At 59.7% G+C, this 14,804-nt stretch overlaps 1 protein-coding gene across 1 annotated transcript in view; it reads left to right on the top strand.

Annotated features, from left to right (window-relative positions):
• The window catches only part of LOC121441666 (uncharacterized protein DDB_G0271670-like), a 40,605-nt gene extending 27,874 nt beyond the window's left edge, over window positions 1-12,731 (top strand). The window contains exons 7-11 of the mRNA XM_041642869.1: window positions 9,938-10,068; window positions 10,377-10,531; window positions 12,092-12,158; window positions 12,329-12,414; window positions 12,476-12,731. Of these exons, the coding sequence (XP_041498803.1) occupies window positions 9,938-10,068; window positions 10,377-10,531; window positions 12,092-12,158; window positions 12,329-12,414; window positions 12,476-12,731 (695 nt within the window). The remainder of the gene's footprint in view (window positions 1-9,937; window positions 10,069-10,376; window positions 10,532-12,091; window positions 12,159-12,328; window positions 12,415-12,475) is intronic.
• Window positions 12,732-14,804: the final 2,073 nt, after the last annotated feature.

Below are 14,804 nucleotides of genomic sequence, written 5' to 3'. Positions count from 1 at the left end.
ACCAGCACCAGAAGCGCAGATACCACCAGCACCAGAAGCACAGGTACCACCAGCACCAGAAGCACAGTCACCACCAGCACCAGAAGCACAGGCACCGCCAGCACCAGAAGCACAGGCACCGCCAGCAACAGAAGCACAGGCACCACCAGCACCAGAAGCACAGGCACCACCAGCACCAGAAGCACAGGTACCACCAGCACCAGAAGCACAGGCACCACCAGCACCAGAAGCACAGGCACCACCAGCACCAGAAGCACAGGCACCACCAGCACCAGAAGCACAGGCACCACCAGCACCAGAAGCACAGGCACCACCAGCACCAGAAGCACAGGCACCACCAGCACCAGAAGCACAGGCACCACCAGCACCAGAAGCACAGGCATCACCAGCACCAGAAGCACAGGCACCACCAGAACCAGAAGCACAGGCACCACCAGCACCAGAAGCACAGGCACCACCAGCACCAGAAGCACAGGTACCACCAGCACCAAAAGCAGCAGAGCCACCAGCACCAGAAGGACAGGTACCACCAGCACCAGAAGCAGCAGAGCCACCAGCACCAGAAGCACAGGCATCACCAGCACCAGAAGCACAGGCACCACCAGAACCAGAAGCACAGGTACCACCAGCACCAGAAGCACAGGTACCACCAGCACCAGAAGCACAGGCACCACCAGCACCAGAAGCACAGGCACCACCAGCACCAAAAGCACAGGCACCACCACCACCAGAAGCACAGGCACCACCAGCACCAGAAGCACAGGTACGAAGAGCACCAGAAGCACAGACACCACCAGCACCAGAAGCACAGGTACCACCACCACCAGAAGCACAGGCACCACCAGCACCAGAAGCACAGGCACCACCAGCACCAGAAGCACAGGCACCACCAGCACCAGAAGCACAGGTACCACCAGCACCAGAAGCACAGGCACCACCAGCACCAGAAGCACAGGCACCACCAGCACCAGAAGCACAGGCACCACCAGCACCAGAAGCACAGGCACCACCAGCACCAGAAGCACAGGCACCACCAGCACCAGAAGCACAGGCACCACCAGCACCAGAAGCACAGGCACCACCAGCACCAGAAGCACAGGCACCACCAGCACCAGAAGCACAGGCACCACCAGCAGCAGCACCACCAGCACCAGCACCAGCACCAGCACCAGTACCCCGAGCACCACCAGTACCACCAGCAGCAGCACCACCAGCACCACCACCAGCAGCACCACCAGCACCAGCACCACCAGTACCAGCACCACCAGACCCAGCACCACCATCACCAGCACCACCAGCACGAGCACCAGCACCACCAGCACTACAGCAGCAGCACCACCAGCACCAGCACCAAAAGTACCAGCACCACCAGAACCAGTAGCACCATCACCAGAGGCACCATCACAAGCAGCACCACCGCACCACAGCAGCAGCACCACCAGCACCACCACCAGCAGCAACACCAGTACCACCACCACCAGCACCACCAGCAGCACCAGCACCAGTACCACCAGCACCAGCAAGACCACCTGTACCAGCACCAGTAGCACCACAAGCACCTCCCACAGCACCAGTACCACAAGCACCAGCAGAACCACCTTCACCAGCACCACCAGCACAAGGATCAGCAGCAGAGCCACCAGCAGGAGCACCAGTACTTCCAACAGCATCAACATCAGCATTACGAGCTGCAGTAGACCCAGCATCTCCACTAGGCGAAGCAGCACCACCACAAACAACAGCACCTGCAGCAACATCAGTAGCACCAGCTCCAGCACCAGCAACACCAGCAGCAGCACCACTAGGAGGAGCACCAGCACCACCACTCCAACCAGCAACGTCAGAACCACACACAACAGCAGAACCAGCACCACCAGCACCACCACTACCAGCACCAACAACAACAACACGGGCACCAGCAACAGCACCAATACCACCAGCACCAGCAGCACCACAAGCACCAGTACCAGTAGCACCACTACCAACACCAGCACCACCAGCACCCATATCACAAGCACCAGCAGCAGCATCTGCACAGGCACAACCAGCACCAGAAGCACAGATACCACCAGCACCAGAAGCACAGGCACCACCAGCACCAGAAGCACAGGCATCACCAGCACCAAAAGCACAGGCAAGACCACCACCAGAAGCACAGGTACCACCAGCACCAGAAGCACAGGCAGTACCAGCACCAGAAGCACAGGTACCACCAGCACCAGAAGCACAGGTACCACCAGCACCAGAAGCACAGGTACCACCAGCACCAGAAGCACAGGCACCACCAGCACCAGAAGCACAGGCACCACCAGCACCAGAAGCACAGGTACCACCAGCACCAGAAGCACAGGTACCACCAGGACCAGAAGCACAGGCACCACCAGCACCAAAAGCACAGGCACCACCACCACCAGAAGCACAGGCACCACCAGCACCAGAAGCACAGGTAACACCAGCACCAGAAGCGCAGATACCACCAGCACCAGAAGCACAGGTACCACCAGCACCAGAAGCACAGTCACCACCAGCACCAGAAGCACAGGCACCGCCAGCACCAGAAGCACAGGCACCGCCAGCAACAGAAGCACAGGCACCACCAGCACCAGAAGCACAGGCACCACCAGCACCAGAAGCACAGGTACCACCAGCACCAGAAGCACAGGCACCACCAGCACCAGAAGCACAGGCACCACCAGCACCAGAAGCACAGGCACCACCAGCACCAGAAGCACAGGCACCACCAGCACCAGAAGCACAGGCACCACCAGCACCAGAAGCACAGGCACCACCAGCACCAGAAGCACAGGCACCACCAGCACCAGAAGCACAGGCATCACCAGCACCAGAAGCACAGGCACCACCAGAACCAGAAGCACAGGCACCACCAGCACCAGAAGCACAGGCACCACCAGCACCAGAAGCACAGGTACCACCAGCACCAAAAGCAGCAGAGCCACCAGCACCAGAAGGACAGGTACCACCAGCACCAGAAGCAGCAGAGCCACCAGCACCAGAAGCACAGGCATCACCAGCACCAGAAGCACAGGCACCACCAGAACCAGAAGCACAGGTACCACCAGCACCAGAAGCACAGGTACCACCAGCACCAGAAGCACAGGCACCACCAGCACCAGAAGCACAGGCACCACCAGCACCAAAAGCACAGGCACCACCACCACCAGAAGCACAGGCACCACCAGCACCAGAAGCACAGGTACGAAGAGCACCAGAAGCACAGACACCACCAGCACCAGAAGCACAGGTACCACCAGCACCAGAAGCACAGGCACCACCAGCACCAGAAGCACAGGCACCACCAGCACCAGAAGCACAGGCACCACCAGCACCAGAAGCACAGGTACCACCAGCACCAGAAGCACAGGCACCACCAGCACCAGAAGCACAGGCACCACCAGCACCAGAAGCACAGGCACCACCAGCACCAGAAGCACAGGCACCACCAGCACCAGAAGCACAGGCACCACCAGCACCAGAAGCACAGGCACCACCAGCACCAGAAGCACAGGCACCACCAGCACCAGAAGCACAGGCACCACCAGCACCAGAAGCACAGGCACCACCAGCAGCAGCACCACCAGCACCAGCACCAGCACCAGCACCAGCACCCCGAGCACCACCAGTACCACCAGCAGCAGCACCACCAGCACCACCACCAGCAGCACCACCAGCACCAGCACCACCAGTACCAGCACCACCAGACCCAGCACCACCATCACCAGCACCACCAGCACGAGCACCAGCACCACCAGCACTACAGCAGCAGCACCACCAGCACCAGCACCAAAAGTACCAGCACCACCAGAACCAGTAGCACCATCACCAGAGGCACCATCACAAGCAGCACCACCGCACCACAGCAGCAGCACCACCAGCACCACCACCAGCAGCAACACCAGTACCACCACCACCAGCACCACCAGCAGCACCAGCACCAGTACCACCAGCACCAGCAAGACCACCTGTACCAGCACCAGTAGCACCACAAGCACCTCCCACAGCACCAGTACCACAAGCACCAGCAGAACCACCTTCACCAGCACCACCAGCACAAGGATCAGCAGCAGAGCCACCAGCAGGAGCACCAGTACTTCCAACAGCATCAACATCAGCATTACGAGCTGCAGTAGACCCAGCATCTCCACTAGGCGAAGCAGCACCACCACAAACAACAGCACCTGCAGCAACATCAGTAGCACCAGCTCCAGCACCAGCAACACCAGCAGCAGCACCACTAGGAGGAGCACCAGCACCACCACTCCAACCAGCAACGTCAGAACCACACACAACAGCAGAACCAGCACCACCAGCACCACCACTACCAGCACCAACAACAACAACACGGGCACCAGCAACAGCACCAATACCACCAGCACCAGCAGCACCACAAGCACCAGTACCAGTAGCACCACTACCAACACCAGCACCACCAGCACCCATATCACAAGCACCAGCAGCAGCATCTGCACAGGCACAACCAGCACCAGAAGCACAGATACCACCAGCACCAGAAGCACAGGCACCACCAGCACCAGAAGCACAGGCATCACCAGCACCAAAAGCACAGGCAAGACCACCACCAGAAGCACAGGTACCACCAGCACCAGAAGCACAGGCAGTACCAGCACCAGAAGCACAGGTACCACCAGCACCAGAAGCACAGGTACCACCAGCACCAGAAGCACAGGTACCACCAGCACCAGAAGCACAGGCACCACCAGCACCAGAAGCACAGGCACCACCAGCACCAGAAGCACAGGTACCACCAGCACCAGAAGCACAGGTACCACCAGGACCAGAAGCACAGGCACCACCAGCACCAAAAGCACAGGCACCACCACCACCAGAAGCACAGGCACCACCAGCACCAGAAGCACAGGTAACACCAGCACCAGAAGCGCAGATACCACCAGCACCAGAAGCACAGGTACCACCAGCACCAGAAGCACAGTCAGCACCAGCAACAGAAGCACAGGCACCGCCAGCACCAGAAGCACAGGCACCACCAGCAACAGAAGCACAGGCACCACCAGCACCAGAAGCACAGGCACCACCAGCACCAGAAGCACAGGTACCACCAGCACCAGAAGCACAGGCACCACCAGCACCAGAAGCACAGGCACCACCAGCACCAGAAGCACAGGCACCACCAGCACCAGAAGCACAGGCACCACCAGCACCAGAAGCACAGGCACCACCAGCACCAGAAGCACAGGCACCACCAGCACCAGAAGCACAGGCACCACCAGCACCAGAAGCACAGGCATCACCAGCACCAGAAGCACAGGCACCACCAGAACCAGAAGCACAGGCACCACCAGCACCAGAAGCACAGGCACCACCAGCACCAGAAGCACAGGTACCACCAGCACCAAAAGCAGCAGAGCCACCAGCACCAGAAGGACAGGTACCACCAGCACCAGAAGCAGCAGAGCCACCAGCACCAGAAGCACAGGCATCACCAGCACCAGAAGCACAGGCACCACCAGAACCAGAAGCACAGGTACCACCAGCACCAGAAGCACAGGTACCACCAGCACCAGAAGCACAGGTACCACCAGCACCAGAAGCACAGGCACCACCAGCACCAAAAGCACAGGCACCACCACCACCAGAAGCACAGGCACCACCAGCACCAGAAGCACAGGTACGAAGAGCACCAGAAGCACAGACACCACCAGCACCAGAAGCACAGGTACCACCACCACCAGAAGCACAGGCACCACCAGCACCAGAAGCACAGGCACCACCAGCACCAGAAGCACAGGCACCACCAGCACCAGAAGCACAGGTACCACCAGCACCAGAAGCACAGGCACCACCAGCACCAGAAGCACAGGCACCACCAGCACCAGAAGCACAGGCACCACCAGCACCAGAAGCACAGGCACCACCAGCACCAGAAGCACAGGCACCACCAGCACCAGAAGCACAGGCACCACCAGCACCAGAAGCACAGGCACCACCAGCACCAGAAGCACAGGCACCACCAGCACCAGAAGCACAGGCACCACCAGCAGCAGCACCACCAGCACCAGCACCAGCACCAGCACCAGCACCCCGAGCACCACCAGTACCACCAGCAGCAGCACCACCAGCACCACCACCAGCAGCACCACCAGCACCAGCACCACCAGTACCAGCACCACCAGACCCAGCACCACCATCACCAGCACCACCAGCACGAGCACCAGCACCACCAGCACTACAGCAGCAGCACCACCAGCACCAGCACCAAAAGTACCAGCACCACCAGAACCAGTAGCACCATCACCAGAGGCACCATCACAAGCAGCACCACCGCACCACAGCAGCAGCACCACCAGCACCACCACCAGCAGCAACACCAGTACCACCACCACCAGCACCACCAGCAGCACCAGCACCAGTACCACCACCAGCAGCAGCACCAGCACCAGCACCACCAGCACCACCCGCACCAGCACCACCAGCAGCAGCACCACCAGCACCACCAGCAGCAGCAGCACCAGCACCACCAGAACCATCACCAGCACCACCAGCACCAGCACCACCAGCACCACAGCAGCACCACCAGCACCAGCACCACCAGTACCAGCACAACCAGAACCAGTACCACCATCACCAGCAGCACCACCACCAGCACCACAGCAGCAGCACCACCAATACCACCATCACCAGCACCACCAGCAGCACCAGCACCAGTACCACCACCAGCAGCATCACCAGTAGCAGCACCACCAGCAACACCAGAACCATCACCAGCACGACCAGCACCACCAGCACCACCAGCAGCACCACCAGCAGCAGCACCCCCAGCAGCAGCACCAGCCGGAAGCAGCACCCCCAGCAGCAGCACCAGCCGGAAGCAGCACCACCAGGAGCAGCACCACCAGCAGCAGACCCACCAGAACCATCACCAGCACCACCAGCACCAGCACCACCATCACCAGCAGCAGGACCAGCAGCAGCAGCACCACCAGCACCACCAGCATCACCAGCAGCACCAGCACCAATTGCAGCACCACCAGCAGCACCAGCAGCAGCAGCACCACCAGCAGCAGCACCACCAGCAGCAGCACCACCATCAGGAGCACCAGCAACACCAGCAACACCAGCAGCACAACCAGCAGCAGCACCACCAGCAGCACCACCACCACCAGCAGCAGCACCACCAGCACCAGTACCACCAGCAGCAGCACCACCAGTACCACCAGCACCAGCAAGACCACCTGTACCAGCACCAGTAGCACCACAAGCACCTCCAACAGCACCAGTACCACAAGCACCAGCAGAACCACCTTCACCAGCACCACCAGCACAAGGATCAGCAGCAGAGCCACCAGCAGGAGCACCAGTACTTCCAACAGCATCAACATCAGCATTACGAGCTGCAGTAGACCCAGCATCTCCACTAGGCGAAGCAGCACCACCACAAACAACAGCACCTGCAGCAACATCAGTAGCACCAGCTCCAGCACCAGCAACACCAGCAGCAGCACCACTAGGAGGAGCACCAGCACCACCACTCCAACCAGCAACGTCAGAACCACACACAACAGCAGAACCAGCACCACCAGCACCACCACTACCAGCACCAACAACAACAACACGGGCACCAGCAACAGCACCAATACCACCAGCACCAGCAGCACCACAAGCACCAGTACCAGTAGCACCACTACCAACACCAGCACCACCAGCACCCATATCACAAGCACCAGCAGCAGCATCTGCACAGGCACAACCAGCACCAGAAGCACAGATACCACCAGCACCAGAAGCACAGGCACCACCAGCACCAGAAGCACAGGCATCACCAGCACCAAAAGCACAGGCAAGACCACCACCAGAAGCACAGGTACCACCAGCACCAGAAGCACAGGCAGTACCAGCACCAGAAGCACAGGTACCACCAGCACCAGAAGCACAGGTACCACCAGCACCAGAAGCACAGGTACCACCAGCACCAGAAGCACAGGCACCACCAGCACCAGAAGCACAGGTACCACCAGGACCAGAAGCACAGGCACCACCAGCACCAAAAGCACAGGCACCACCACCACCAGAAGCACAGGCACCACCAGCACCAGAAGCACAGGTAACACCAGCACCAGAAGCGCAGATACCACCAGCACCAGAAGCACAGGTACCACCAGCACCAGAAGCACAGTCACCACCAGCACCAGAAGCACAGGCACCGCCAGCACCAGAAGCACAGGCACCACCAGCAACAGAAGCACAGGCACCACCAGCACCAGAAGCACAGGCACCACCAGCACCAGAAGCACAGGTACCACCAGCACCAGAAGCACAGGCACCACCAGCACCAGAAGCTCAGGCACCACCAGCACCAGAAGCACAGGCACCACCAGCACCAGAAGCACAGGCACCACCAGCACCAGAAGCACAGGCACCACCAGCACCAGAAGCACAGGCACCACCAGCACCAGAAGCACAGGCACCACCAGCACCAGAAGCACAGGCATCACCAGCACCAGAAGCACAGGCACCACCAGAACCAGAAGCACAGGCACCACCAGCACCAGAAGCACAGGCACCACCAGCACCAGAAGCACAGGTACCACCAGCACCAAAAGCAGCAGAGCCACCAGCACCAGAAGGACAGGTACCACCAGCACCAGAAGCAGCAGAGCCACCAGCACCAGAAGCACAGGCATCACCAGCACCAGAAGCACAGGCACCACCAGAACCAGAAGCACAGGTACCACCAGCACCAGAAGCACAGGTACCACCAGCACCAGAAGCACAGGTACCACCAGCACCAGAAGCACAGGCACCACCAGCACCAAAAGCACAGGCACCACCACCACCAGAAGCACAGGCACCACCAGCACCAGAAGCACAGGTACGAAGAGCACCAGAAGCACAGGCACCACCAGCACCAGAAGCACAGGTACCACCACCACCAGAAGCACAGGCACCACCAGCACCAGAAGCACAGGCACCACCAGCACCAGAAGCACAGGCACCACCAGCACCAGAAGCACAGGTACCACCAGCACCAGAAGCACAGGCACCACCAGCACCAGAAGCACAGGCACCACCAGCACCAGAAGCACAGGCACCACCAGCACCAGAAGCACAGGCACCACCAGCACCAGAAGCACAGGCACCACCAGCACCAGAAGCACAGGCACCACCAGCACCAGAAGCACAGGCACCACCAGCAGCAGCACCACCAGCACCAGCACCAGCACCAGCACCCCGAGCACCACCAGCACCAGCACCACCAGTACCAGCACCACCAGACCCAGCACCACCATCACCAGCACCACCAGCACGAGCACCAGCACCACCAGCACTACAGCAGCAGCACCACCAGCACCAGCACCAAAAGTACCAGCACCACCAGAACCAGTAGCACTATCACCAGAGGCACCATCACAAGCAGCACCACCGCACCACAGCAGCAGCACCACCAGCACCACCACCAGCAGCACCACCAGTACCACCACCACCAGCACCACCAGCAGCACCAGCACCAGTACCACCACCAGCAGCAGCACCAGCACCAGCACCACCAGCACCACCCGCACCAGCACCACCAGCAGCAGCACCACCAGCACCACCAGCACCAGCAGCACCAGCACCACCAGAACCATCACCAGCACCACCAGCACCAGCAGCACCAGCACCACAGCAGCACCACCAGCACCAGCACCACCAGTACCAGCACAACCAGAACCAGTACCACCATCACCAGCAGCACCACCACCAGCACCACAGCAGCAGCACCACCAATACCACCAGCACCAGCACCACCAGCAGCACCAGCACCAGTACCACCACCAGCAGCATCACCAGCAGCAGCACCACCAGCAACACCAGAACCATCACCAGCACGACCAGCACCACCAGCACCACCAGCAGCACCACCAGCAGCAGCACCCCCAGCAGCAGCACCAGCCGGAAGCAGCACCCCCAGCAGCAGCACCAGCCGGAAGCAGCACCACCAGGAGCAGCACCACCAGCAGCAGACCCACCAGAACCATCACCAGCACCACCAGCACCAGCACCACCATCACCAGCAGCAGGACCAGCAGCAGCAGCACCACCAGCACCACCAGCATCACCAGCAGCACCAGCACCACCAGCAGCACCACCAGCAGCACCAGCAGCAGCAGCACCACCAGCAACAGCACCACCAGCAGCAGCACCACCATCACCAGCACCAGCAACACCAGCAACACCAGCAGCACAACCAGCAGCAGCACCACCAGCAGCACCAGCACCACCATCACCAGCACCACCAGCACCACCAGCAACACCACCACCAGCAGCAGCACCACCAGCACCAGTACCACCAGCAGCAGCACCACCAGTACTACCAGCACCAGCACCACCACCTGTAACAGCACCAGTCGCACCACAAGCACCTCCAACAGCACCAGTACCACAAGCACCAGCAGAACTACCTTCACCAGCACCACCAGCACAACGATCAGCAGCAGAGCCACCAGCAGGAGCACCAGTACTTCCAACAGCATCAACATCAGCATTACGAGCTGCAGTAGACCCAGCATCTCCACTAGGCGAAGCAGCACCACCACAAACAACAGCACCTGCAGCAACATCAGTAGCACCAGCTCCAGCACCAGCAACACCAGCAGCAGCACCACTAGGAGGAGCACCAGCACCACCACTCCCACCAGCACCGTCAGAACCACACACAACAGCAGAACCAGCACCACCAGCACCACCACTACCAGCACCACCAACAACAACACGGGCACCAGCAACAGCACCACTACCACCAGCACCAGCAGCACCACAAGCACCAGTACCAGTAGCACCACTACCAACACCAGCACCACCAGCACCCATATCACAAGCACCAGCAGCAGCATCTGCACAGGCACCACCAGCACCAGAAGCACAGATACCACCAGCACCAGAAGCACAGGTACCACCAGCACCAGAAGCACAGGTACCACTAGCACCAGAAGCAGCACCAGCAGCAGCACAACCAATACCACCAGCAGCACCACCAGAAGCACCAGCACCACCAGCAGCAGCACCACCAGCACCAGCACCAGCACCCCGAGCACCACCAGTACCACCAGCAGCAGCACCACCAGTACCACCAGCAGCACCATCACCAGCACCACCAGCAGCAGCACCACCAGCACCAGCACCACCAGTACCAGCACCACCAGACCCGGCACCACCATCACCAGCACCACCAGCACTACAGCAGCAGCACCACCAGCACCAGTACCAGCAGCACCACCAGTACCACCAGCACCAGCACCACCAGCAGCACCCGTACCAGTACCACCACCAGCAGCAGCACCAGCACCAGCACCACCAGCACCACCCGCACCAGCACCACCAGCAGCAGCACCACCAGCAGCAGCACCACCAGCACCACCAGCAGCAGCAGCACCAGCACCATCAGAACCATCACCAGCACCACCAGCACCAGCACCAGCACCACCAGCACCACAGCAGCACCACCAGCACCAGCACCACCAGTACCAACCCAACCAGAACCAGTACCACCATCACCAGCAGCACCACCACCAGCACCACAGCAGCAGCACCACCAGCAGCACCACCAGCAGCACCACCAGCACCACCAGCACCAGCACCACCAGCAGCACCAGCACCAGTACCACCAGCAGCAGCACCACCAGTACCACCAGCACTACAGCAGCAGCACCACCAGCAGCACCACCAGCACCACCAGCACCAGCACCACCAGCAGCACCAGCACCAGTACCACCAGCAGCAGCACCACCAGTACCACCAGCACCAGCACCACCAGCAGCACCAGCACCAGTACCACCACCAGCAGCATCACCAGCAGCAGCACCACCAGCACCACCAGCACCAGTACCACCAGCAGCAGCACCACCAATACCACCAGCACCAGCACCACCAGCAGCACCAGCACCAGTACCACCACCAGCAGCATCACCAGCAGCAGCACCACCAGCAACACCAGAACCATCACCAGCACGACCAGCACCACCAGCACCACCAGCAGCACCACCAGCAGCAGCACCCCCAGCAGCAGCACCACCAGCAGCAGCACCACCAGCAACAGACCCACCAGAACCATCACCAGCACCACCAGCACCAGCACCACCATCACCTGCAGCAGGACCAGCAGCAGCAGCACCACCAGCACCACCAGCATCACCAGCAGCACCAGCACCACCAGCAGCACCACCAGCAGCAGCACCACCAGCACCAGCACCACCAGCAGCAGCACCACCATCACCAGCAGCAGCACCACCAGTACTACCAGCACCAGCACCACCACCTGTAACAGCACCAGTAGCACCACAAGCACCTCCCACAGCACCAGTACCACAAGCACCAGCAGAACCACCTTCCCCAGCACCACCAGCACAAGGATCAGCAGCAGAGCCACCAGCAGGAGCACCAGTACTTCCAACAGCATCAACATCAGCATTACGAGCTGCAGTAGACCCAGCATCTCCACTAGGCGAAGCAGCACCACCACAAACAACAGCACCTGCAGCAACATCAGTAGCACCAGCTCCAGCACCAGCACACCAGCAGCAGCACCACTAGGAGGAGCACCAGCACCACCACTCCCACCAGCACCGTCAGAACCACACACAACAGCAGAACCAGCACCACCAGCACCACCACTACCAGCACCACCAACAACAACACGGGCACCAGCAACAGCACCACTACACCAGCACCAGCAGCACCACAAGCACCAGTACCAGTAGCACAGGTACCACCAGCACCAAAAGCACAGGCACCACCAGCACCAGAAGCACAGGCACCACCAGCACCAGAAGCAGCAGAGCCACCAGCACCAGAAGCACAGGCACCACCAGCACCAGAAGCAGCAGAGCCACCAGCACCAGAAGCACAGGCACCACCAGCACCAGAAGCACAGGCACCACCAGCACCAGAAGCACAGGCACCACCAGCACCAGAAGCACAGGTACCACCAGCACCAGAAGCACAGGTACCACCAGCACCAGAAGCACAGGTACCACCAGCACCAGAAGCACAGGCACCACCAGCACCAGAAGCAGCAGAGGCACCAGCACCAGAAGCACAGCCACCACCAGCACCAGAAGCACAGGCACCACCAGCACCAGAAGCAGCAGAGCCACGAGCACCAGAAGCACAGGCATCACCAGCACCAGAAGCACAGGCACCACCAGCACCAGAAGCATAGGCACCACCAGCACCAGAAGCACAGGCACCACCAGCACCAGAAGCACAGGCACGACCAGCACCAGAAGCACAGGCACCACCAGCACCAGAAGCACAGGTACCACCAGTACCAGAAGCACAGGCACCACCAGCACCAGAAGCACAGGCATCACCAGCACCAGAAGCACAGGCACCACCAGCACCAGAAGCACAGGCACCACCAACACCAGAAGCACAGGCACCACCAGCACCAGAAGCACAGGCACCACCAGCACCAGAAGCACAGGCACCACCAGCACCAGAAGCACAGGCACCACCAGCACCAGAAGCACAGGCATCACCAGCACCAGAAGCACAGGTACCACCAGCACCAGAAGCACAGGCACCACCAGCACCAGAAGCAGCAGAGCCACCAGCACCAGAAGCACAGGTACTACCAGCACCAGAAGCACAGGTACCACCAGCACCAGAAGCAGCAGAGCCACCAGCACCAGAAGCACCACCAACACGACCAATACCAGGACAAACAGCACCAGCTCAATGAGCAGCAGCAGCACCACCACCAGCACCAACACCAGCACCACAATCAGAACCACCAGCACCATCAGAACCACAAGCAGCAAGAACCAACAGCACCAGAAACACCACCACTAGGAGAAGCACCAGCACCAGCATCACCACCAGCACCAGCAGCTGCACCACAAGCACCACCAGCAGCTGCACCAGCAGCAGCAGCATCAGTAGTACCAGCACCACCGGCACCACCAGCAGCAGCACCAACACCACCACCACCAGCATCACCAGCATTAGAAGCATCTCCACCAGCACCAGCACCACCAAAAGCAGCAGCAGCAACAGCAACAGCATCAGTTGAGCAAACAATCTGTAGCTACTTTACAGGCACCTTTATGACCCTTCATCACCTGCATTGAGGAGTTGATAAGAGGTAGAACCTGAGGGGAAGGAGAGGGAGGGGAGAAAGGATGTACTAATATTTTAAACAAAAAAAAATCCTTATAAAAGTCACTGGCATGTAAGTTCATGAAGAGAGGGTTCTTTTTCATTGGAAGTAACTCTTTATTTGTTTATTCATTTATTTGCTTACTTATGCAACTACAAAACTAGTATAGCATTGTCATCATTAGGGTCTCTATTGCTGTGAAGAGTCACCATGACCAGGGCAACTCTTATAAGGAAAACATTTTATTGTGGTGACTAGCTTACAGTTCAGAGGTTTAGTCTATTATTCGTCGTGGCAGGAAGCAAGACAGCTTGACCATAGACATGGTGCTGAAGAAGAAACTGAGGGCTCTTCTGTCTTGATCTTCAAGGCAACAGGAAGTGATGTCTCACTGGGTGTGACTTGAGAATATATGTGACCTCAAAGACTGTCTCCACAGTGACACACCTACTCCAACAAGGCCATACCTCCTAATAGCGCCACAGCCTTTGGGGGGGGGGGGGCATTTTCTTTCCAAACACCACAAAGTTTACTTTAGGAAATCTGAAAATAAACCAGGCACAGTGGCACATGGCAGTAACTTTAGCGATTGGGAGGTAGAGGCAGCAAGGTCATCCTCAACTCCACAGAGTTTTCTGGCCAGCCTGCCTATATGGGACCCTGTCAAGAAAGG

This window comes from Microtus oregoni, unplaced genomic scaffold (genome assembly GCF_018167655.1).
Source record: "Microtus oregoni isolate MIOR12 unplaced genomic scaffold, Mior012 000080F_ref0000499, whole genome shotgun sequence".
Classification (NCBI taxonomy): Eukaryota; Metazoa; Chordata; class Mammalia; order Rodentia; family Cricetidae; genus Microtus; species Microtus oregoni.
Note: the sequence above shows the minus strand (reverse complement) of the source record. Positions and strands in the feature narration are given on the sequence as shown.